This window comes from Notolepis coatsorum (assembly GCF_963971535.1).
Source record: "Notolepis coatsorum genome assembly, chromosome: 1".
In the NCBI taxonomy this organism is placed as follows: Eukaryota; Metazoa; Chordata; class Actinopteri; order Aulopiformes; family Paralepididae; genus Notolepis; species Notolepis coatsorum.
In genome coordinates this window covers 245,214,281-245,241,672 of record NC_140165.1, presented here as the reverse complement: position 1 = coordinate 245,241,672, position 27,392 = coordinate 245,214,281, and the positions used below count along the sequence as shown (strand labels likewise).

At 42.9% G+C, this 27,392-nt stretch overlaps 1 protein-coding gene across 3 annotated transcripts in view; it reads right to left on the bottom strand.

Annotated features, from left to right (window-relative positions):
* The window catches only part of tpst1 (tyrosylprotein sulfotransferase 1), a 107,241-nt gene that overhangs the window by 36,616 nt on the left and 43,233 nt on the right, over positions 1-27,392 (bottom strand). For all 3 annotated transcript variants that reach the window (XM_084323646.1, XM_084323648.1, XM_084323647.1), the window contains exon 3: positions 1,689-1,887. In XM_084323646.1, the coding sequence (XP_084179772.1) occupies positions 1,689-1,887 (199 nt within the window). The remainder of the gene's footprint in view (positions 1-1,688; positions 1,888-27,392) is intronic.

Here is a 27,392-nt window from a genome sequence, read left to right as displayed (position 1 = left end):
CTCTCACTCACTCCCTCTCTCCCTCACTGCCACCCTTCTCTCTCCCCCTCTCTTGCTCTCACACTCACTCCCTCACTGCCTCCCTTCTCTCTCTCCCTCTCTCCCCCTTGCTCTCTCACACTCACTCCCTCTCTCCCTCACTGCCTCCCTTCTCTCTCCCTCTCACTCACTCCCTCTCTCCCTCACTGCCTCCCTTCCCTCTCCCTCTCACTCACTCCCTCTCTCCCTCACTGCCTCCCTTCTCTCTCCCCCTCTCTTCCCCGCTCTTGCCCTCTTCCTCCCTCTCTCTCTCCCTCACTGCCTCCCTTCCCTCTCTCCTCTCTCTCCCTCCTTCTCACTGCCTCCCTTCTGTCTCCTCTCTCCACTCCATTCACACTGGGCCTGAGTTTGTGAGGAACACATATTTTAACGAGAAAACATTGTGAAATTAAAACGCTGGCTGCACAGAGAGACTCTTCTGGACAACATCCCAATACCTTGAAAGAGTTTCCTGGCTGCGGAGGAAGAACCTGAGAACAACCGAGCAGCCGGAGACGGGAGCACCGGCCCAGCGGGGGTCGAGGTGGAGGAGGAGAGCGGGTCGGGTACCGAACTCGGTACCGTTAAGGGTACAGACCGAATTATAGGGCAAAGTACCAGAGTGTAATACACTAGACAAGAGGGAGCCTGTTCCACAAATTTATATATATATTACTGTCCCGTCTCTTGGGTCTTTAGAAAGAGATGTTTTGATCATATTTACTGAGGCTGGCCAGATAATGTTGATATTTAAACATTTGAAAACATAATAATACATGATCATGCGATTGATTTTGTGTAGTTATTACAGAGAGTTCAGTACCGGAAAAAAAGTACCATTGGGTACCGATACCGAATTCCAGGAACTGGTACCGGTTCAAATGTGAACGGTACCCAACCCTAGTGTAGCTCGGAGGCTCCTTGAGACACGTGGACAAACTGGCGAGACGTTAGCGCTAACCGGAGAGTGTTTAACGAAGTAACTTCTCACTTCAACAGGTCGCTCACTAGTTTTCTGGGGCCGGTAGGAATGTCTATAACGGATCTACGTTATGATACAGAGGTCAATACATTAACCCTTTCACTACCACACCACACTACCAATGGTTAACCCTTTAACTGCCACACGACACAAAGGGTTAACCCAACCGTCTGTAGTGTGGTAGCGAAAGGGTTCAAATAAAAACTAGTGAATTATGTCCTGCAGCTTGGAGGTATGACCTCCAGAGAGCGTGTCACCCGATAGCGAGGCGTATGGAAAAGGACTTAATGAAACATATTCTGGTCCAAAAATAGCAGCCGCCTCTCCAGATCGGAGGACCAGATCATGGATGAAGTAGCTACTGTACACACACACACACACACACAGGTGAAACTGGGACAACTGGCCTGGTCCTTGGTGAGTGCTGCCATACATCCTTGGATGTTGTTTTTTTTATTTGAGGAGGTATTAGGTAAAGCTTTGGGTGTGAAGCAGTAGTATCTTCAATACTAGTACTTGTTTGTGGGGGCTTGTTGCTCAGTATTTGAGAAGGTATTAGGTAAAGCTTTGGGTGTGAAGTAGTAGTATCTTCAATACTAGTACTTGTGTGTGGGGGCTTGTTGCTCAGTATTTGAGAAGGCATTAGGTAAAACTCTGGGTATGAAGTAGTAGTATCTTCAATACTCACCCTTCTAGTATTGTCCAGGACCTTGGGGTCGGGCCTGCCATAGTTGGGGGGGTTGGCGTGGGGGTCGTACCCCAGCCTGGACAGCATGGGGGCGATGACTGGCATGTCCCTCAGCACGTCGGCTGGGATCTTGCCCACCCACTTGGATAAGGCCTCCACGTTGACAGGCTTGATGACTTGGTCTGTGGACCTCTCCACCCTGCAGGGAGAAACAACGACCCATGTTACATTCAGGGGTTCAGGTAATATGACACCTTTAATGGGAGGCGCTATTGACCCATCGCGAACCCCGCCCTCTTTTCTTGATCCTCCAATCACGATCGAGTCATTGCTTCCCTCGGACAAACAAAGTCACACATGAGTTTTAGTGGTGCAGACATAAAATTGGTATTGTGTAGTCAGGTTCATTTGTATTTTCAAACCTTTATTTAAAACGACTCGATTGGCTGAGGTTTCCCTCATTTACAGTCACGTTTAGTGTACATACAGAAATAAGCATAAAAACATATAAAATCACATAGCATATAAAATCATAACAATAAGACAACAAGACTAGGGTAGACACAAGCAAGGATAACAAATCAATTAAAACATGCATAACTTGATTGGCAATCAAGGTTTTCAACTCTGCAACAGAGGGGAGAATCTCAAGATTTAAGAACTGTTGAACTGAGAGTTAATTCCATGAGCTAAAGGGGCTTCAAAGCAAAATGCAGATTTATCCTGTTCAGAGAATACTGGACCTTAAAGGGAAACTCCAACATTTTGGGAAATTAGCTTATTTAACATCTTCCCTGGAGTTAGACAAGAAGATACATACCTTTTTTGTCTCTGTGCGTGCATTTTAGCTTTGGGAATAGACGCTCCGTTAGCATAGCTTAGCTTCATCACTGGAAGTGAGGCAGGACAGTAGCCTTACAGTGCCTTACAGTGTATTGCAAGGTCTGACATTGACCAAACTTGATATGCATGACCTTGGTGGGTTCTAGGTCAACTCCTGAAAAGGGGGTCAATGTCAGACTTTGCAATCAAAAGTTAGGGGGCTAATAACCCTTGCCATAATTTCAGTGCGCCCCCTAACTTTTGATTGCAAGGTCTGACATTGACCCCCTTTTCAGGAGTTGACCTAGAGCCAACCAAGGTCATGCATATCAAATTTGGTCAATGTCAGACCTTGCAATACACTGTAAGGCACTGTAAGGCTACTGTCCTGCCTCACTTCCAGTGATGAAGCTAAGCTATGCTAACGGAGCGTCTATTCCCAAAGCTAAAATGCACGCACAGAGACAAAAAAGGTATGTATCTTCTTGTCTAACTCCAGGGAAGATGTTAAATAAGCTAATTTCCCAAAATGTTGGAGTTCCCCTTTAAGGACCAGCCAGTCACTAGAATGGGTTCCAAAATTCCATTCCAATAATGAGGTGAAATAATGAGGTAGCAGCTTACCAGTAAGGGCCTTAAAAATGAACAAATACCAGTGTTTGTTGCGCCTCTCCGTCAGAGAGGGTCGGTCTACAGCCTGTTAGCAGTGACGGGCTGTACAGGCTTAACCTCGAGGCTTTACACCAACAGCTGAGCGTAGCGGTTAGCAGCACATGTAGTATTGTTTGCAAACACACAAACGCATTGCATGTAGAGGGCGATTCCACACAGTGTTATCATCATTAGCGTAGCTTTGTCCCAGCCTGACCCAGCTCAACCCGCCAGTCAGACAGCAGGCTCCTCCCAGCTCCCGCCCCGCTGTAGGCTTCTAATTGGCTCTAATTGGATCATGAGACCCAATTAAAGATGGCTTCCCGGCCCGTCTACCGGAGCACAAGCCACAACCCCTCCCGGTTAAACGGACTGAATAAATGACCTCTCACTGTATCGGATCATTCCCCTGTCACGGTTTATACAGTCCCCCCTGCCCCATCAGGGGCTCTGGTCGTCTGTCCTCTGCCTTTCCAACACCAGCAGCTACAAGTGGACCATGAATAAAATATTTCTATTCTATTCTATTCAGAAGCAACTAGTGTGGTCACAATACCAAAGGTTGAACTTAGATACAGATGACAGACAATGTAGAAAATACCTTGGGCTTGGTGTGTGTTCAACTGAGACTGTTGACTCACACTCTCTCCCTCTCACACACACACACACACAGCTCCGGTCACACATCCACTCAACTCAATACGGCAGAAAATACGGCATCAGGCTATTATTCTAAAAGTATCGATACTAATACAATGGAGTATTGGACGATTTTTAATGGCTGGGTATCGTAATACTTTTCTTTTTTTTGCCTGTCAATCATTTTCTCCCATCCCCAATTTGTTGTCGTTATGCCAATCCCCTTCCTGGTCATTGTGCGCATTGCCCCGCTGTCGGTCTGGGGAGGATGTAAACTATCACATGCCTCCTCCGATACATGCAGCTTCTTTTCACAGCTGCTTCTTTTCACCTGCCAGCGAGGAGTTTCACTGGGAGAGCGTAACACGTGCAGAGGTTCACGCCATTTCCCCCAGATCCCCTCCCTGCTGAACAGCCAGTAGGAGTCGCTGTTTGCAACGACCAGGACTCTTATACCCCACCAGCTTCCCACCCGCGAACACTGACAATAATTGTGTTAGTAGGGACGACTGACCAAGCCGGAGGTACAGCTGCTGGATTCAATCCCAGAGTCTCTGCGGTGGTAGGCGAGTGCTTAGTCCTCTACGCTACCCAGCCACTCCATCGCAATACCTTTCTAGTATCGGTGTGTCGTACAAAACACCAGACGCAACATGTGAACTGAAAGGCATGACCTCGAACTCGACACGAGTTACATTACATTTAGTCATTTAGCTGAACGCTTTTATCCAAAGCCACTTACAAGTTCGACAGGTCAGCAGGAAGGGTACAACTCTTTCAGCAGAGTAACGATGTTCATTAAACAGTGCTGAAACTTGGGTGCTGAAGCGTTGAGTGCATAGTAGTAGATATACTGTATATATTAGTATAGTAGGAAGAGTGCATGATAGTATAAGACAGTAAGAAGGTTAGTGTTTTTTCCCCTTCATTTCAGATATAGATTGAAGAAGTGTGTTTTTAGTCAACGGTGAAAGATTGGTCGTGTTTCGGCTGTCCTAATTGTGGCCGTCCTAACTGTGGCTGTCCTAACTGTGGTGGGAAGTTCATTCCACCATTGTGGAGTGAGGACCGAGAATAAGCGACTTCTCTTCGATGACCCTCCCGGAGCTCGGATAGGAGTGGGTCTGAGTTAAACCCCCATGATGAGATTATTGTCCCGACTGAGAATTATGGATAAAGAAGCAAAGCTGGAAGCAATTAGAATTTTGAATGGTTTTAACATTTGTTAATAAAAAAAATTATAACCTTGACCGCTCTACAATGACAGTTTTACAACAGACTGTTTTTTCTGGAGAGATTAGATACAAATCGGTTTTCATCATACAGCACAGTACAACGAAAGTACAGTACAACGAAAAGAAGTTTGGCATCCAACCAGAGTGCAAATGTAACAGTAAAGTGCAATAGCAATATATACAATGTACAGGTGATTAAACTATATATAGTTTAAGAGTATATATAAATCAGTACTACTGAGTGATAGTGCTAATCAGATGTATGTACAGCGTTATAGTATCATGTACAGTGTTACAGGTATAAATACACTATGGTAGGAAGTCATACTGGCTAGCGGTTTAACTAGTAAGAGTAGGTAAGGGATACAGTATGTACAGATATCTATATAGGAGATATATACAGGAGAGAAAATACTATATATATATATATATATATGCACTCTATATGATAGCATGTACAATAATGCTTACAGCATTATTGTATGTGCTATCATGCTATACATATCCCACATCATATGGGTAGACTATAGTTTGAGATACAGTAGGATTACAGTGAAGGCAGTAGGCAGGTATAAATTGGGTATAAACAACAAGAGTAACTTCAGAGTTCATGTTTCATTGAGGAAAGATTCCTCCCATTAGACCATCTTTTCCTCTATTGGCCATGGGTTTCGGAGAGATATTCCAAATTAATAAACCATAATGTCACACCCAGGTAAATTATTCATTGTCCAAAATGTAATATTCAATAAGCAGTGGGGGGGGGGGGGGGGGGGCTGCTGGACTGCAGCCTTTGTTTTCGGGAAAGAGCAAAGTTTGTTTGTGAGTGACGGGGAGTGATTTGATGTATAATACATTAAGCACCACTCTGTCATTTAGGGCTGCAGCTATCGATTATTTTAGTAATCGAGTATTCTACCAGTTATTCCATCGATTAATTGGATAAGAAATAACTTTTGCTTTAGAGAGCGATAGTAAATAATACAAAAAGAGAAAATAAGACGGGTCTCTCGTCTCCGTGTGAAAAAGGCACTGGCACCAGTGTTTAGGCTGCTTGCTCACTTTAACGTCACTACAGTGCTATTTGACAGGAGAGGAAATGCAAACACGGGTTCTCAGTATTACTAAGCTAGCGAACAGTCAGAACTCTGAACAGCTGCATAGCAGTGTTTCCCCTACCATTTCCTTGAAGGGGCGGCCCGCCCCCCTTGAAAATTCATATCCGAAAACAGGAAAAGAAAAACGGATTTCATAAGGCCCTAGTTAATAAATTCACTCTGAAAATCTGCTCTGCTGATAAACTGACTCTTTGGTCAGAGCGTCCAGTGTGCACTCTGAGCCCTCAGAATTTCCCAACAACTTGAGTGAGCTCGCTCCGACACTGGTTGTAAATTTTGTTACGAGTGTTGTACTGTATGTGCCTCCCTGTATTGTAAATAGTTCATATGCGTGTTGTCACTACTGTATGTATAATTGTAAATAAGTTCATTTATGCGTTTACCTAATTTATGTGCAATAGTTTAATTTCAGCTCAGTGTAGAGAAATTCACTACTGTATGTATAATTGTAAATACATTTATGTGTTTACCTAATTTATGTGCAATCGTTTAATTTCAGCTCAGTGTAGAGAAATACACAGATACTAACAACCGCCTTACTGCACACGTCTATGACAACACTGTCGACACCACGTATCCACGACATGCGCGCCCGCGACAACACTAGTAGTTTCACCCTGAAAAATCCTAGGGGAAACACTGCATACCCACTACCCAGTAAAATATTTGCAGCCGGTAAAATATTTTTACAATGTCCCATGATACAATCTTTGTATGACAGTTGCATCAAAGTAATGTCCCATGATACAACACTTTCTATTAATTCAGGTTGTGCAGCCAAACCACAGGCTTTCAGAAAGCATGCAAGCCCTTTGCCAAGAGTTTGAGAAACCTAGGCCAGGGACATTCCTGAATACCACATGAAGATAGGGATAGGGGACACATGGGGAGGGGAGGGGCTCTGATATCCACCACAGGCACCAGGTTGCAGTGTTGCCAGTTACCCAGGTGGGGTAATTCCTGGGCCTTTCTGTGTGGAGTTTGCATGTTCTGCCCCGTGCTCGCAAGGGTTTCCCTCCCGATAAGATAAACCCCATGGAAAAACATGCACAACAGATCGCATGACGGACAGGAGCACTTGGATTGGTCCCCGGGCGCGGCGCTCGCCGCATCCCTTGTCTGCTCCCGGCTGCCCTTGGGGGGGAAGGACGACGGGATGGGAGGTGCAGAGAACATTTAGTCAGCGACTCAGTGCATGTGTGTGTGTGTTCCTGTGGGTCGCCCATCGCATGTGTGTGTGTGCGTGTGTTAATCTGATGACAAATAAAGACTTATACTTAGACTATTATACATAGAACAGAATTATGGAGCATTTCCCTCACTCAAACTCCAAGTTTCCTCTGCACTGCCCTGGTCCAATGCTCCTGGAGGTTCTCCAAAATCCAAATTGTTATAAAATTGTATACCTATGTTGTATTTTCAATAGCGATAGAGAGACGATAAAGAGGAAAATAGCTACCGATACATTTTTCTCTCGTTGCATGATATATCTCGTCATATCGAACAGCCCTAGTAAATGGACTGCATTTATTTATTGATAAATAACTTACTGCTAACCCTAACCTTCACACAACAGGCCATGGAGGTGCATCATAACATAGAACCAACTAATCGATCATAAGAATAACTAACTATTTCTTATGATCGATTAATTGTAGATTAGTCGATTAGTTGTTGCAGCCCTACTGACCAGAACATTACTTTCCTATGTTTGTTTATGTTTTTCTGTGACTGTGTATGTGCAATGTGTGTTGTTTTAACACTTATGAGTGCCAACGACGAGATTTCTCGTTAGTTCATGCCAACCGTTGAGTGCCAGAGAGATCTAGTTTTTGATGATTTCCATTCATATTTCATCAATCTAGCCTCCCGTTTACCACTGGAACTCTCTGAGCTCCATTGGGAAAATACCGCCCCCTATCGTCTCTCCCTGTGGTACTGCACCCCATTGGATTAGACTGAATGAAACGCATGGGGGGGAAAGAATCCTGCTTCCACATTTTACTTCTCAGGCATGTAATCCGAGCCTACTGGAGTCATCGCCCACCATCAGAACAGCGTGGAATCGGTGTTTCGACCACCCAGCGTTGGATCAATAAACGCGATCGATATTTGGAATGGCGATCAGGAATTGGAATAATCTTTTTGGAGAACATCTGATCTGAGGTAAGGCATCTATTTTACCAGTCTTAGGATAATCAGAGCTTTTTTCACAGATATCAACGTGGGCCCTATGTGTGTGTGTGCGTGTGTGTGTGTGCTGATCAGGAAATGGGTAATCGATTTTTCAGCGCGCTTCTATAGCGTGCATAAGTACACATATACTATCGATAATCTAGCGTTTATTTGAAAACGATTAAATAGGCCGAAAGATTTCAATGTTTTTTGTGTATTCCAGTATATTCCAGTAAAGGGCGTTTATCACAGAATCTTCTGAAATCTTCTGGAACTTTCATAAAATGAGCGTTTTTCAAAATGGTATAAAACGGAAATGAACAGATTAAAAAACAATCCGTTTCGACAATGTTGACTGCAAACAAGTCATTGATAAGCGACGGCCATATTATACACAGCCATAATTTAAGATATAGTTAATGCATTCGCAAATATGAGAACTCTATCATTGAAGTGGGCGTTGGCATTCAACGGGGTTCCGGGGCATGGAAAGTGTTAAGATGATTTTGAATTCAAATACTTAAATAAACTAGAAACATTTCTCCAATGAATGGTACCTATTCCACCTACTAACCCCGACATTACAACAGGACATAACCAAGGAACCATCTAGAATGTTTATGTTGTCAAGTTAGAAAAGGCCTAGTGCCAGTATCAGGGTGTGAAGAGAATTCAGAACCAACCTGCGGTTAAGAAAGTATGGGATCATGCAGGCAGAACTAAAATTTAAAAATTTAAAAGTTCCATAAAATCATTATTTTCATTCTTCTCCTACTGTGTCATCATCATAATCAAATCATTTGTAAATCAAAGTTTTTTTTCCAAACATTACAAAACTCGCAGGACATGTTTCATAACACTGCTGGAGTGCTGGACCGTGTGTGAGAACTTATTTTGCAATTTTTTCTGTTTCTTTCTGGCTTAAACATCTAGCCCAGGGACTACAACTGAAAACTAGCAACTAGGGCTGGGCAATTAATCAAAAAAATACTCACGATCTCGATTCATAGACCTATGCAATCTCATTTCTACGTTATGATGATTTTTTTAAATTATTTTATAATAAAAAAAAAAAAAATTTTTACTTTACTTTTTAAATGATTTTATTGAAAAAAATAGGAATCGTGAGAGAATCGTGATCTCAATTCTTAGAGAGAAAAATCGTGATTCGCCCAGCCCTACTAGCAACCCTGCTAATGTTGGCATATTTACAGTTTTTAATTTGTATTAAGTTATAAATGTATAACTGTTGATTGATATGCACAAACTAAACTAAACTAAATCCTGATGATAAATATCGGCTTGAAACCCGGTAATCGCTGGTTCTTTTCTTGAGCAACTTGTATGTTAGAGTATAACATAATAACCACCATATTGATCTGATAATATCTTAACAGAATAACAAGCCACCATATTGATCTGATTGCTTTGCTCATACGAGACTCAGATCTGGATAGTTTTTCCACAACGACACAAATGACATTGAATCTGATCTTTTCAATTCTGATTTGGGCCACTTTCATAACGTGGTCCTAAATAAATCAGATGCAGGTCTGATCGTTTGCAATGCGACCTCCGTCTGAACAAGTCGTGTGACATGTCATGCAACTTTCACGTCACTCTAGAATCTAGATTAACATTTGTCACATTTCTGTCACTTCTTCTTTGTTAATTTGCGCATGCGGGTCAGTTCAGGACCGCGACCGGTTCACACTGGAATCAGATATTGGCCACATAAAAATATATATTAATAATAATGTGAACAGCCAAGCAAAAAAAACAGATCCGAGCAATAAATCAGAATTGAGCACCAAGGCTTGCAGCGTGAACGTAGTCATTGATGATATTGATCGCTAGAGTCCTTTCTCAGCACAATCCATGCTGCTCCTCGTACAGCTCCAGTTAGTTGGCCACAAACCAATGCAAATCAATGAGGTGAAGCTCCTGGCTGCACAGGCTGACTGAAGCTCCCCGAGATCTACTGTGTGCACAGAGGACATGTCAGCGAGCTCCGGTCAGCTTGTACAGACGGGGGCTAGAAGACCAGCGCTGGTGTTAAGGAACAACACGGATTGTGCCAAGAACGGTAGGATTCTACCGATCAACATCACCCTCGGTACAGTGATATATGAGGCTAAGGGTTCCAAAAAGATCATCCAGAAGGTTAACCTTTCACTACCACACTACAGACTGTTAACCTTCTGTAGTGTGGTAGTGAAAGGGTTAACCTTCTGTAGTGTGGTTGTGAAAGGGTTCAAATAAACTGTAAATCTTCACACAAGTCATCATGTCTGATTGACATAATGCTGCATGAGAAAACGCATAAAACTGGGCTCAATTGAGACGTATTCTGATCTAGGAACAGTCTATAAAAATTACATCCCATTGATGTGAGATCGTAAATGGGCCGCCAGTCACGAAGAGACTCTTGGTTGGTGGAGGAGAGCAGGCAGAGGGAGTCTGGGGCTGCAAACCTGCTGAGCACATTACACAGATGCGAGACAGACCAGGAGTCACGCACACACACACATGCAAACACACTTATGAGGGTGCACGCACACACAGTCTAAAGGCCAGAGACCTCATTTGTAAGGGTCTCCCCTACCGCTTTGTACGAGAGTCACTCCATATGGCAAACAGATCACGGGACGACGGCGCCATCGGCAGCCAATCACAGACCGTACTGAGGATGTATGAGAATCTATTAGGGGTGGAACGGTACGCATTCGAACCATGTACCGAACAATACACGCATGCCCCGAACCGTGGAGGTCGTACCGAACGGTACTCATTCGGGGCATGCGTGTATTGTTCGGTTATATAACGTTACGTTAGCTACGAGCTAACTAATGTTAGCCGCGAGCTAACTAATGTCAGCCGCAAGCGAACCGTGGAAACGCTCACAGAGAAGTGACTCCACGACACCAGTTCGATTAGTGGGGAAGGGGGGTATATTGACGAGTTAATACTTTGATAATATGTTGCCTATATTTTTCAGTCAGTTCGGTCTTTGTGTGCCAAACATTATTAAAGGCAAACCTTTTTTTTTTACCAAATAAATGAGAAGCATGTTTAAATCAGCAATGCTTCCCCTCTTGCTGTACCAAAATCTCTCCTAGCTCTAACAGTCACTGTCAAAATAATGTGCCTGATGTCAAATTGCCTCATTCTTTCAGTTTTTGCATGACTACGTCCTTGAGATTAACTGAAAAGTTGGATTATTTTTAGGCTATATCTTATGCTGATGTATGGTATTTTGTGTTACATTAAAAAAAAATTAAAAACAACATATACCGAACCGAAAACCGTAAACCTAAAACCGTGATACGAACCGAACCGTCGATTTTGTGAACCGTTCCACCCCTAGAATGATAATCTACAGAGATTCAGTTTCCACATCATATCACAGTTTATGGCCGATCCGTTCCCGAGGAGTTGCTTACATTGACTGTACGTTGCGCATACATATAGTGTCAACATTAGGGCTGCGCCTGCACGATTAATCTATTTTAAATCGAAATTTGGAATGATGCAATTAACAAATCGCTACATTTATTTATTTATTTAACCAGGAAGTCCCATTGAGATACAAGATCGGTTTGGGAGAGGGAGGTAAGGGGTTTTAGATTGTGTGTTGTGAAGTTTAGACTTCAGAGAGAGAGAGTAAAGTACAGAAAAAAAAGGTACCGTTGGGTACCGGTATAGATTCCCAGGTAAAAAGAAAAAATGTTAGGCTCCGTGTCCCGAACAGACCCACCGCGTAGGCCAGATGCAAGCCGCATTTTACAATAAACCTCTGTGGGGCTGCTTAAAAATAATAATAATCGCAAATTTTATCGCAATCGCAATATCAAAATCGCAATTAGATTTCCCAAAATCGTGCAGCCCTAGTCAACATACCATCATACATACCATCATACATAGTGTCAACATACCATCATACATAGTGTCAACATAACATCATACATAGTGTCAACATAACATCATACATAGTGTCAACATACCATCATACATAGTGTCAACATATCATACATAGTGTCAACATACCATCATACATAGTGTCAACATACCATCATACATAGTGTCAACATACCATCATACATAGTGTCAACATACCATCATACATAGTGTCAACATACATAGTGTCAACATACCATCTACATAGTGTCAACATACCATCATACATAGTGTCAACATACCATCATACAGTGTCAACATACCATCATACATAGTGTCAACATACCATCATACATAGTGTCAACAAACCATCATACATAGTGTCAACATACCATCATACATAGTGTCAACATACCATCATACATAGTGTCAACATACCATCATACAGTGTCAACACATACCATGACGCCCATCCACACACAGATGTACATGTTGTACCATGAAGAGAGAGACCGTCTCATGATGTCAACCAACCATAGATAGATCTACCATGAGGAGAGACCTTCTCGTGAGGTCAACCAACCAACCAACCATACAGTAGACCATGAAGAGAGACCTTCTTGTGAGGTCAACCAACCAACCAACCAACCATACAGTAGATCTACCATGAAGAGAGACCTTCTCATGAGTCGTGACGTCGGGGACAGAACACCAAATAAACGGTGAGTTCTGGCTCGATGAACTCCTGGCACCAATAGACACCCAAGTGTCTGAATCGGAAAATGCACCGGCTGAAACAGACCATAATATTTGCTCCATCTATGGGAAATCAACAGTGGGATTTCAAACCATCTCCTCCTTCAAAATCGTGAGACCAGCATAGCTTCTCTCAATGTTGGTTTCACTGCGACAATACAGAAGGTTAACCCTTTCACTGCCACACGACAAAGGGTTAACCCTTTCACAACCACACTACAGAATGTTAACCCATTCACTACCACTACAGAAGGTTAACCCTTTCACTACCACACTACAGACGGTTAACTGCCAATTTGCTCATTATGCGTATATTCAGAGTTAATTATACTGTTTACACTGCCTATTTTGACTTTTCTACTGTACTATAATTCTTATCGCCTGTATTTATGTCTTTCTGCTATTACCCTGCCCATACCTCCCTTCCCCCCTCCCCCATGCTGCCTGAATTTCCCCAAGGGGATCAATAAAGTTAACCTCTTAACTCATTCAGCGCCTAGAGGTCACTGTTTACCGTGTGGTAAGAAGGTCAGCACTCTGTTCAATGGGGATAATGGCGGTGTTTGCGAGTGCTAAAACTATATTAAATATTATAGCTATTGATCTAATAAACACGTCGATAGTCAGTGAGTTTCTTCCGGTCAACATGCAAAAAACAGATTTTCATACATACATTTCCGTTTTATACCGTGGTGAATATGAGTATAGTTTTAGAGTGATCCTGTCGAATCCCAAAATAAACTCCAGCAAACGGCACTTCAATGCATTTCCTTAGAAATCGTGCCATTTGTTGCTTGATTTATGAACCATTCTGAAATAAACGCTAGATTATCGGTATTATGTTTCATCATGCACGCACGAAAGCGGGGGAGGAAAAGTCGCCCCTCCGTACTTTGGTCGGCGCCAACGGCATGCACACACACAGACACGTTGTGATCGTTACGAAAAAACATCGGATTAACCCAAGATTGGTAACATAGAGTCCTTACCTCACATCTGATGTATTGGAAAAAGAATAATCCAATTCCTGATCGCCATTCCAAATATTGATTGCGGTCGTCTGTCCAACGTTTATCAACCGAAACACATGAATCCACGGTGCTCCAGTTTCCCCAATCCATGTGCTATAACCGCTCCCCATGCCCGAGAAGGAAAACCCGGACCGGACTTCTTAGATCGATGCACAGCCCAAGCCAGAGGGATTCCAATGATGTGCAATACCGGCCGCAAGGCGATAGGCGGCGGTATTGGCCTTTTGTGAGCTCAGACCCATTCCCAATGATAACATCAGGCTGGATGGAAGAAAAATTAATGGATATAGCGAATAAAAGAAATAACGATTAAAACCAGACTTTTCTCGTGATTGGCGCTCAACCACCGGCGAGATAATCCGACTTTTTTCGTCATTGGCGCAGAATGAGTTAAGCCCGGAGCCCCATTTTCTGAAAATCCACCTAAAATACATACCTAAATGGAATATTGCTCCACTTCTACATCTTTGACAGTGAATAACACCATGCTAAAAATGACCAGACATGAAAAACTGCCATTGATCTCGTTCAGTACCTTCTTAAGATCACGTGTACAAAAAGTCTAAGGAAATGAATAAAGGGAAGATGATTAAACAGAAGGTTTTGTAGATACAGTACTGAATTCTCCCATCCGGACCGATGCAATTTGAAATAGTATTATAGAATATAGAATAGCAGGCTTATAAATGACCTTATTATAGCCAATTCGCACATTTATGGATTGTGCCAAAGCTTATCTTTCAAATGACCGAGTTCAATTTGGATTTAGTATCACCAGGCGTGCATAAGAACAGATAATGAAATCTACTGTATGTACAGTAGGTTTATTATTCTGGCCAGAGTGCCGCCATTTTGAAACTAATTTCCAATCTGATCATTGCTACATGCTAAAAATGGGGGAGAAACTAACTGCGCTCCAATATATGTCAATACCGTTACGTTGTGGTTTATTATCCCGAGTAATAAGAGATATTAAAATAATTCATACAGAGGTAATTTAGGCCCCATAGAGGCCTTTGGGAAGTGTCGTTCTGAAAAATTCCAACGCTCATTGAAAGCTCTCGATGTCCCCTTCAAAATGGCGTAAAAAAGACTACAATTCCCATCAGTACATTCTTCAAAATGGCTGACTTTCGCGATCAAAACAGCACAAAAACGAATACTAAAATCGCACTAATAACACTTTAACCTATTTGGTATACTAACGTATTGATGATAATACATTATAACTGCTGTTGTGACATGGTTATGATGTTTATACTTGAATACATTTGAGAAGAAAAATTATACTTTTGTCAGACAGTCTGGAGAGGTTGATTTATGACATGATGTTATTTGCGGTCCGTCGACGGACCGCACGGGCGGAAGAGGTTAAAACACTTTCCAAATGATCTCATAACATAATTTGGTTGAGTCTACACAGTCCTCATTTGAAAAGAAGTTAATGCGGGTTCAATGACGAGTTGATATTGATCGCTAGAGTCCTTTCTCAGCACAATCCATGCTATTCCTCGTACAGCTGCAGTTAGTTAGACACAAACCAATGCAAATCAATGAGGTCAAGCTCCTGGCTGCACAGGCTGACTGAAGCTCACCGAGATCTACTGTGTGCACAGAGGACATGTCAGCCAGCTAAAAATAAATACATTTAAAAAAAGATGTACTTCCTGTTAGCAATGCAGCTAAGCGAGTTATAGATTGACTATCTCTTTTTCTATTAGCATTCAGATTTTTACAGATACTGTAATTTCGGGACTATAAGTCGCAGGTTTTTACCCACGCTTTGAACCTCGCGGCTTATACAATGACGCGGCTAATTTATGGATTTTTCTTTAATATAATTTCAATTATAAATTAAATATATAATTACTTACAAATATAATTTTCTTTAATATAATAATCTACCATCTTTTGCTTCATGCCGCCAAAAAACTGAGCACCGCCACATAATGTGACGTATTTATTTTTGTTACAAGCCGTGTTTCATTAAAGCCTGTGTAACCAGTAGTCGTTTCAGTAAAAGCCAAGGTATGGCAATTAGGGAGGGTGGGGGGGTGAAGGGGGCGTTTCCCCCCCTTGGTGGATTTTTTTGTCAAATCAGTTTTGCAATAGTCACTTTTGGTGAGTTGTTTCTATACAATTCACTTATGACATTTAAGTATGACACAGGACTACAAAAGTGTGTGTCAACAGACTAAAGCAGGGAACCACAATATTTTGCATACAAATTATGCTGAGCAGAATGTAATATCATAACTAACTGTCTATTATTTTTCTTGCAATTGAGCCAATTTTCCTTAGGTACGGTTTTGAGGTGTGTGTTCAACAGAATGTAGTATCAAAAACACGTTCACAAAAAGTACTGAACTGCACTGTTATAATCACTAAGCCAGGGGTTCTCAAACTTTTTATACCACGACCCCATTTGATTTAGGAATTTTTTTTGGCACCCCCACACTTAATGTATCGCGTAATTTCAACGTGGAAATAAGGAATATCAAAATAAAAGCACACGATAAGCTCGTCACACGAAAAACGAATTACCGCAAAATCTCCGCTGATTAACCTGGAGTGTCACTAACGGAGTTTCGTAATCCAGCTCATTATCAGCATATTTCTCTGCCAATGGGTTGTTTTTGTCTGCAAGGAAAATCTGCGCTTCTTCTCAAGAGTTAAAAAAGGCGATTTAATACTCTGCCTCGAGATAGCCACCGGCACCGCTTCTGACAACAAACATATCCATTGCGAGTCCAGGTCCAGGTTACACACAAAAGACCACACCCCTGGCCCCCTCCCGCGATTATACATGCGCAGGATGTAGTGAGATGTGTATTGGAATACTGTGTGTCGGCCTCCATTGATGAAGGGGGGAGACATGGCAAATACACACATCCTGCACATGTATAATCGCAAATACACATACATATTTATTTGCCAAGGTATGGCGAGTGCCATACCTTGCCATACCAAAACGTTAATTTGTTTCAATGTACCGGTAGGCACCTGCGGCTTATAGACATGTGCGGCTTATTTATGTACAAAATACTTTTTTTTTTTTTTTTTTTTTTTTTTTTTCAGTGGGTGCGTGCGGCTTATATTCAGGTGCGCTTAATAGTCCGGAAATTATGGTAATACAGAATTACTAAGACAACTTTGATGAAGACACGCATATAGAGAATGTTATTTTCAGATTGCGATGATGGATCAATAGCAAGCAGAAAGCGATTAGTCACATAGGGATTCTACTTCCCTTATGTGCCAGTGATCAATCAGGCAGTTACATAAACTCTGAACTCCATTGCCTATACCCTATGTTCTGTTACACATACTGTATGAACTTTGAACTCTGTTGCCTAGACTCAATTTATACCGACCTACTGCTTTCACAGTCTACAACTGCCCTACACTGTAATCATAATAATCTACTTACCTCATACTATAGTCTACACATAACATCATAGCATGTCAAATTGTGCTGTATATACCGTATATTATACATTTATATATTTACAGCATATATATTATATATATATATATTTACCATGCATGTAATACTACAACTCTATATACATCTGATTAACACCATTACTCAGTAGTACTAATTTATATATTGTATACCCAGTTTAACCTGTACATTGTATATTACTGTTGCACTTTACTGTTACATTTGCACTCTGGTTGGATGTCAACCCTCTTTTGTTGTACTGTACTTGTGCTGAATGACTATAAATTAGAATCTAATCTAATAATATCCAAGTATGAAGCCACTGTGAAAGGATACAGACAGAAATGGAGCCTTAGAACCTCTATTTTCAATCTCACGATGAAAAGGTTTTCTATTCAGACTTAATGGGGTTTTAGTCCTTTATTCTCAGCTTTTATTTGCATGAATTGGATTTTGTGCAGTGAGGCCCGATTGTATCTCATGTCTCTTACTGCCTCCAGTTTGGTAAGATACAGCCAGACAGAGCAGGCTGGTAGGATACTGCCAGGCAGAGACCAGGATACTTCCAGGCAGAGACCAGAGCGGCAGAGGCGCGCAGGTTGCCGCACGCAATCCCCCCTGTTTTAACATCGACGGTTAGCTCAACTCGTTCGCCGCCTTGCTGTGGAGCCTGCGGTCCAGTTGGTGACAAGTTCGAATCACTTCAATTTTTTTTTTTTACGTTTAATTAATTTATCGCCTCTCTATATAAACGTCTTTCTTTCGCCGGTTAAGTTTAGGCATTCTTTCGGAGTTGGTTAAGGTTAGGGTTATGTTTAGGCATTCTTTCGGAGTTGGTTAAGGTTAGAGTTTGTCTTAGAGCATGGCAATATTTCTTTCGCCGGTTAAGTTTAGGCATTCTTTCAGAGTTGGTTAAGGTTAGGGTTAAGTTTAGGCATTCTTTCGGAGTTGGTTAAGGTTAGAGTTTGTCGCAGAGCATGGCAATAGAATGCAGCCTATTTCCACTCTGCCGCTCTCTTGCTCTGCCGCGGTCACATGGGCGTCGTGGCCAATCAGAGAAACGCTGAACGCAAGTTGGTTGCCTCAAGTGTTGACGCGACCAGGATACTTCCAGGCAGAGAGCAGGTTGGTAGGATACTGCCAGGCAGAGACCAGGATACTTCCAGACAGAGAGCAGGCTGGTAGGATACTGCCAGGCAGAGACCAGGATACTTCCAGGCAGAGAGCAGGTTGGTAGGATACTGCCAGGCAGAGACCATTCTCAGTGGATTAACGGATAACCCTTCGGTCATGGCATGAGGCTGATCAATACACTTTGCGTTGTGACATTTCACGAGGTCAAAGGGCACCACGGTCATGTCAACACACACAGCGCCGATATGAAGGTTTTGAGGGCTGACTATCCGCTCTCATTAACTGGTTGAAAACCTGTTAGCCGTGCTTTTTATTTGACCCAACAGTTACCGTACGGTTCAACAGGGAAGCCCTACAACAGGGGTTCCCAAAGTGGAGATTGCCCAATGTATCTTACTTCTCTGCTGGAGTGGACGTCTGGACCCTATAGGACACGTTCCACACTTAAAGCACCTAGAGTTTGTACTGAAATCTTGCTTTTAACCTCTGTGCTCCCGACATGTGGAACAGCATACAACAAACTATATGGCTCACTACTATGGTATCCTTTGTTCAGTTCCAGATCCTTGATCACCAACCATTCACCAGAATCTGGAACAGCTCGCTAGTGCTTAGATAGTAGTAGGGTTGTCACATTATTTTCGAATTTAATTTCGAATTGACATAAAAACATGAGATTCGAACATGAAGGGAGAAATTAGAAATATTTTATAAAATAAATATATATAATAAAAAAAAATTTAAACTGTCGTCACGTCATATACTGTAGGTGACACTGTGCTGAAAAGAATGATACCAAACATACCATGGTACAAAAAAAAGTTACCAAAACTTTGAAAATAGCTTAGACTTTTTTTAGGTTATTATTTTTTTATTAATAATTTTTTTACTGAAATTCGAATTAGTCTACAATTCTCCAATGAATTTCAAATTAGATTTTTTGTTAAAGTGACAGCCCTAGTTAGTAGCCAACTACAAAAATACAGCGTGCTTGCATGATGCAACTAATATGCGCACCATTAGTAGAAACAATTGTCACTCCATTCCTTCCATTCCAGTCTCTCTATGAAGTTGGCGCTAGAGTGAGAACACGTCATCTCTTGGAGATCAAATGAATGAACCGTTCTTTTCATTTAGCCTCAGGTGTTTCCTGGCATCAGCAGCAAGCAGGAAACGTTCACTTAATTTAACATGTTTACACCTTCAACCATTTTTTTTTTATTATTTTTTTTAAACGCTGATAAACCATTTAACAGTTATGAATATCCAGTTAATTTAAAATGACGGGTTAACCCCTACTATCAATTTACTCAATGTTTTATTCTCCCACTTTCGCCTTGTGGCAAATTGTACCATGCACTTTTTTAATAAAAGCCTCTTCTGCTATGTGGTGACCTAAAAGCAAACTCTCTCCATCCCCACAGGCCGCGAATATCTTTCAGTTTGGTCTCTAGCTCGCTCAAACACACACACACACACACACACACACTCCCCAAGTCCATTTACCGTCTGGACTCCGCGCTCCGCCAGCCTGACTGCATACCTCAATATGGCAATTCACTTTCCACTAATCCATTTACTTTGCAATTGAATCTTTACACTGTATACGGGCATAGTCTCCTACATGATTAATAGAGCGGGCAGGTTTTCTCAGGAGGACGGTGGAGACTGTTTCTGAGAAGGAGGGCCGCGATCCAAACATCCACTCCCAGGGAAAGTGGGGAGGCAACAGGAGTGACGAGGTTACTAATGTGTGTTTATGTAGAGCGCTTTATGTTGGCATGGAACATAACATGATAGAGACTCGGAGAGAGTGGCGAAGCCTGGTCGGAATCTGGGTTACAAGCAGTCTTCTGCTAGACCAAATCTACAAATCTCCCCCTCCCATAAACAAATCTACAAATCTCCCCCTCCACATAAACAAATATCCCGCTCCACATAAACAAATCTCCCGCTCCACATAAACAAATCTCCCCCTTCACATAAACACATCTACAAACCTCCCCCTCCCATAAACAAATCTACAAATCTCCCCCTTCACATAAATACAAACCTCCCCATAAACAAATCTACAAAACTCCCCCCTCCCATAAACAAATCTACAAATCTCCCCCTCCACAAATCTCCCCTCCCCATAAACAAATCTACAAACCTCCACATAAACAAATCTACAAACCTCACCATAAACAAATCTACAAACCTCCCCCCTCCCATAAACAAATCTACAAACCTCACCATAAACAAATCTGCAAACCTCCCCTCCCATAAACAAATCTACAAACCTCACCATAAACAAATCTGCAAACCTCCCCTCCCATAAACAAATCTACAAACCTCCCCCTCCCATAAACAAATCTCCCTCCACAAATCTCCCCTCCCCATAAACAAATCTCCCTCCACAAATCTCCCCTCCCCATAAACAAATCTACAAACCTCCCCTCCCATAAACAAATCTACAAACCTCCCCCTCCCATAAACAAATCTACAAACCTCCCCATAAACAAATCTCCACATAAACAAATCTACAACCCTCACCATAAACAAATCTACAAACCTCCCCCTCCCATAAACAAATCTACAAACCTCCCCATAAACAAATCTACAAACCTCCACATAAACAAATCTACAACCCTCACCATAAACAAATCTACAAACCTCCCCTCCCATAAACAAATCTACAAACCTCCCCTTCCCCATAAACAAATCTACAACCCTCACCATAAACAAATCTACAAACCTCCCCTTCCCCATAAACAAATCTACAAATGTCCCCATAAACCAATCTACAAACCAGTCTCCTAAAACACGAGTCATCTCCTCGTCAGTGATGTCACCTCTTCTCTACTTTTCTATTGTTGTCTATTTAATGGGCGGATGCTAATTGTTATGAATATTTAAGAGTGCGTCAAGACTCTTCAGGGGAGCATTTTGCATCTTTGCTGCATAGATTCAAGAAAGGGAAAAAACAAGCTTTCAACCTCAGTGTCCTGGAAGACGTGAGGAGAGGCATCCATGTCCTCATGTCCTCATTCATCAGCTTGGTTTCCTGAATGGACAGGGTTCACAGACCCCACCCTGCTGCTTCTCTGCCACTAAAGGCTTGAACAATAAGCATCTCTGTGGACGTTCAGTTTCCTGTAAAGACACTAATCTGCAGTCTTTTCATTCCTCCCCACTTCCTCCGACCCACATACACAACAACAGTAGGTGGAGCAGGGGAGATACAAGGGGAGATACAATCAGAGCATGTGGTAAAGAGGAAGACCAGCTTCAAAAGATGTTGTTTATGACCTACTGTAGGATAAGTCACCTGTTTTGGTTATGACCTAGGATAGGTCGGCCTGAGAGTTTAGAGTTTTAGTTAGGATAGGTTGGGTCATTTTAGCGAATTAATTTACCTCTTCCATAATCTTAAATGAGACAAATTTGTGATGCCATATAGAACAGCAAATCCTTCAGGTGGAGAACCACATGAGTCCATTTTAAAGAGACATTTTGGGAAATGCGCTTACCGTCTTCTCCAGTCAGACAAGAAGGTAGATACCAATTTCCTCTCTGTGTGGTCAGTAGAAAGCTATCCAGCTGCAAGCTAGCCTAGCTCAGCACAAATGTATATGGACCAGATAGCCTAGATGTTGGCCTCTCCCGGGGTTTTAAGCTAGGCTAGTCGTGGTCCGTATCCGCTTCCATTAATTTGTGCTAAGCTAGGCTAGCTTGCAGCCGGATAGCTTTCTACTGAACTAATAGCTAGCTAATATAAATATTGTTGACATTCAAGCAACATGCATTAGCTGGCGATCTAGCTAACGTTAGCTACAGTAGCTGTACTTTCCACATAGTGGAAATAACACAATCATCCGTAACATTAGCTAGCTAGTACCGGTGATATGTTGCCAATTCATTTCGGGCGACTAGCTCTTCGGGCATTCATTACCAAATCTAGCCAAGTTGGCTGTATTTTCCACCCTTTGCATTGGTTAAATTAAATATTTTTTACTACAAAGGTAAAGGTACTACTCTAGCTAGCTTGCTATGGCAGTGATACCACGATCACAACACCAGAGGGAGCTCCACAAATCATGTTAAACCCAGATTCGGCTCAAAACAAGGGACTAAACACGTTTCGCAATTATGCCACATCAATGTGGAACGCCCTACCTAAAGCTGTAAAGGAATGTGAATCACTACCCACTTTCAAAACCACTCTCAAAGAACACCTACGGGAGACTGCAATTCGAAACTGGCCCCTGTAAATGTCCAAACCCAACCCCCTCCAATGTACAGTCATTTACCTAATATGGTTGTCAATATTCCAATGTACAGTTTTGCTTATTTGTACAGCGTTTCCCCCCCCCCAACCCCCTCCAATGTACAGTAAATTACCTAGTATGGTTGTCAATATTCCAATGTACAGTCTTGCTTGTACAGTTGTATAGTGTTTCCCCCCCCCCCAACCCCTCCTACCCAACCCCTCCCCACCCAACCTCCTCCAATGTACAGTTTTTACGTCAAATGTATATACTCCCTTTTCTGGACTCTTTTTGTATCACAAACAGTACTGTATTTGCAAATCTGGTATGTCATAAATGTATAGATGTAGCAGTACTGTCTATCTGCATGTCATGTATGTCATATATGTCCTGATTAATTGAAAATGGGGGACCCTGATGTAAACAAGACGAAAGTCTCTCTGGTCTGCATCCCCTTAACAATTGTGTGTATTGAGCTGTACTGTATTGTACCCATTCTGCAATCTGTTAATAAAGTTTTCAATCAATCAATTCAATCAAACTATAATAGATTGAACACCTTCCATAATGTGTGCAGAGAGTACACCCTGTTAGTTCATACAAGTCATTTTTTATTTATTTTGCATTGATAATTATGCTAACTAGGCGTTAGGGCAAACCATTGACCGTTTAACTAAATCTAGGCCTATTGCCCTTTTGACATGTAGCTTCCGCCAGCGACATTATTCATAATCATGAAAGTTTATTTGGAAGTATTTTTTATTCTGTACTTAGTTTGAAAGTGGTCAGACAGTTCCCTCTGTGTGTAATACAGAGTCTTCACACATTCATGAATAACACTTACAGAAAATGGTCCTTTTTCCTTTACCATGATATACTGTGAACAGGTGGTATTTTTGCCCAAGGTTATCATACCATCAAAATGTCATACCGGCACAGGACATGCCTATTCACATCCCTCCTCATTATGCTCAAAAGAATGTCTTCGGCGCCCACAGTCCGCACACTCACTCAGTCAGTCAGCACACTCACTCAGTCAGTCAGCACACTCACTCAGTCAGTCAGCACACTCACTCAGTCAGCACACTCACTCAGTCAGTCAGCACACTCACTCAGTCAGTCAGCACACTCACTCAGTCAGTCAGCACACTCACTCAGTCAGCACACTCACTCAGTCAGTCAGCACACTCACTCAGTCAGTCAGCACACTCACTCAGTCAGCACACTCACTCAGTCAGTCAGCACACTCACTCAGTCAGTCCGCACACTTAGAGCTGCCGCGGTATTGATGTTTTCCTTACCGCACAAATTTGCGAAATATTTCCTACCGCTGCGGTTATTACCGCACACACACACACAAAAAAAAAGTTTGAATGCATTTTTTTTGTAGTCTACTCTTTATAGCATATAGCCTGCCTCTAGTCTAAATGTCTATCTTTAGAGGATGACTTTGCAGCATGAATATTGTTTGGGATTCGGCAAGCACGCATTCGTTAAAAGTGAAACACGGATTCGAAGTATCCCCTCTGTGTCGCGGGCAGGGGTGGTAGCGGCGCGCCCGCCGGTTACCCCCCGACCCTTTCTTCTTCTTCTTATTATTATAACGTTACTACTTATGATTACAAAGGCATTCGTTTTGTGGCATTACGTTATATAGTTACACGTTCGTATTTACCGGACCATAGCAAGGCAAGCGTTACTCAATTCATATCTCAGTTCCTTTCTTTGCTCAAAGCGTGCAGAGTTGTACCCATTCTGCGGTCTGTTAATAAAGTTTTCAATCAGACAAGTGTATAGAACGAAGGGCTTTTATTATAACATTTCGTTGCAGTAAAATCATTATGCCTCGTTCCCTGAGGAGCGACGGTACGTCGGTAATCCACTCCGGTCTCCGGTGGGAGCTAACGTATATTAGCCGTGTTGTGACTGTGAGCTCTGATCAATGGCTGAGATTCAGGAAGTAAAAGCACTGCAAGACGATCCAACGTGTGACGCGTCTCTCTTCTGACCAATCAGTGGTCTGCAATGTTTCACATGACTTTTCTGGTACCCAATAGGGTCGCTTGGAACCTCGATAGAGGAGTAGGGTATATCTGCAGAGCCGCAAGCCCAACGAGAGAAGGGTACTTTATTATTATAAAAAAAAAACAGCTGTGACGCGGTATTCAGCCTACTCTTGCGGTGGGCGTGATGTAACAGCGATACCGCGGTAATCGCGGCAGCTCTACGCACACTCACTCAGTCAGCACACTCACTCAGTCAGCACACACTCACTGAGTCAGCACACTCAGTCAGCACACACTCACTGAGTCAGTCAGCACACTCAACTCAGTCAGCACACTCAGTCAGCACACTCACTCACTCAGTCAGCACACTCACTCAGTCAGCACACACTCACTGAGTCAGCACACTCAGTCAGCACACACTCACTGAGTCAGTCAGCACACTCAACTCAGTCAGCACACTCACTCAGTCAGCACACACTCACTGAGTCAGCACACTCAGTCAGCACACACTCACTGAGTCAGTCAGCACACTCAACTCAGTCAGCACACTCAGTCAGCACACTCACTCACTCACTCAGCACACTCACTCAGTCAGCACACTCACTCACTCACTCACTCAGCACACTCACTCAGTCAGCACACTCACTCACTCAGCACACTCACTCAGTCAGCACACTCACTCAGTCACTCAGCACACTCACTCAGTCAGCACACTCACTCACTCAGCACACTCACTCACTCAGTCAGCACACTCACTCACTCAGCACACTCACTCACTCAGTCAGCACACTCACTCACTCAGTCACTCAGTCAGCACACTCACTCACTCAGCACACTCACTCACTCAGCACACTCACTCAGTCAGCACACTCACTCACTCAGTCAGCACACTCACTCACTCAGTCAGCACACTCACTCACTCACTCAGCACACTCACTCACTCAGTCAGCACACTCACTCACTCACTCAGTCAGTCAGCACACTCACTCACTCAGTCGCTTGCCTCAACGACTACCGCCCTGTAGCCCTCACCTCCATAGCCATGAAGTGCTTTGAGAAGCTAGTGAAGGGCTACATCTGTTCCTCCCTCCCCATCAACCTGGACCCTCTGCAATTTGCATATCGCCCCAACAGGTCCACGGAGGACGCCATAGCCCATGTGCTGCACACAGCAGCATCACATCTGGACAAGAGGCAGGGGAACTATGTGAGAATGCTGTTCATTGACTACAGCTCAGCATTCAATACCATAGTCCCCTCCAAACTCATAGCCAAGCTCAGGGACCTGGGCTTGAACTATGACCTGTGCCAGTGGGTCCTGGACTTCCTGACGGGCAGACCCCAGGTGGTAAGAGCCGGCAACTGCACCTCCTCATCCATCACGCTCAACATAGGGGCCCCCCAGGGCTGTGTTCTGAGCCCCCTCCTCTACTCCCTGTACACACATGACTGCGTAGCACAGCGGAACAACAACACCATCATCAAATTTGCTGATGACACAGTAGTGGTGGGCCTGATCTCTGCCAACGACGAAAGGGCCTACCTGGAAGAGGTAGAGAACCTGTCACAGTGGTGTCAGGAGAACTGCCTCTCCCTGAACGTCAGCAAAACAAAAGAGATGATTGTGGACTTCAGGAGGTCGGGGGTCAAGGACTACAGCCCCCTCAGCATCGACGGGGCACCAGTTGAGAGAGTGAACAGTTTCAAGTACCTCGGAGCCCACATATCCGAGGACTTGACATGGACCACACACATTGACAGTGTTGTGAAGAAGGCACGACAACGCCTCTACTTCCTCAGGCGCCTAAGGAAGTTCCAAGTCAGTCAGAAGATCCTTAGGAACTTCTACTCATGTACAATAGAGAGCATCCTGACCGGCAACATCACCTCCTGGTTTGGGAATAGCACTGCACAAGACCGTAGCAGACTACAAAGAGTGACACGTTCAGCCGAACGCACAATTAGAGGGGGGCTTCCCACCCTCCAGAACATTTACAACAAGCGGTGCAAGGGGAAGGCTAAGAGAATTATTAAGGACTCGAGCCACCTGAACAACTGCCTCTTTGAACTGCTGCCGTCAGGCAAGCGATACCGGAGTCTTATGGCGAGCACAGAAAGACTCAGAAGGAGCTTCTATCCCCAGGCCATCAGGCTGCTAAACGAACAATAATCGCTAAACGAACAATAATTACTATGCAACAACCATCAAATGCACACAGCACACACACCCACACGCACACTCACTCAAACAAACAACACACTGCAGCACCCACTCTCCACACTTTAGATCACACAAACACACTCACACTTTATATTTATTGATAAAGGATTTGCACTACAACTCGTACACCTACTGTGAATTGTACCTAAACTGCACCTCGTCCATTTATGCCTTGCACTATATAGTATTGTATATTAGTACACTGCACAGTATTGTATATTGTATGGTAACTACGTCTACGAACATTGTACATATGTCTAAACTGAACACTGTGACCTCTTTTTTTTTACTTCTAATTTTTACTATGTTTTTATTTCATACTTA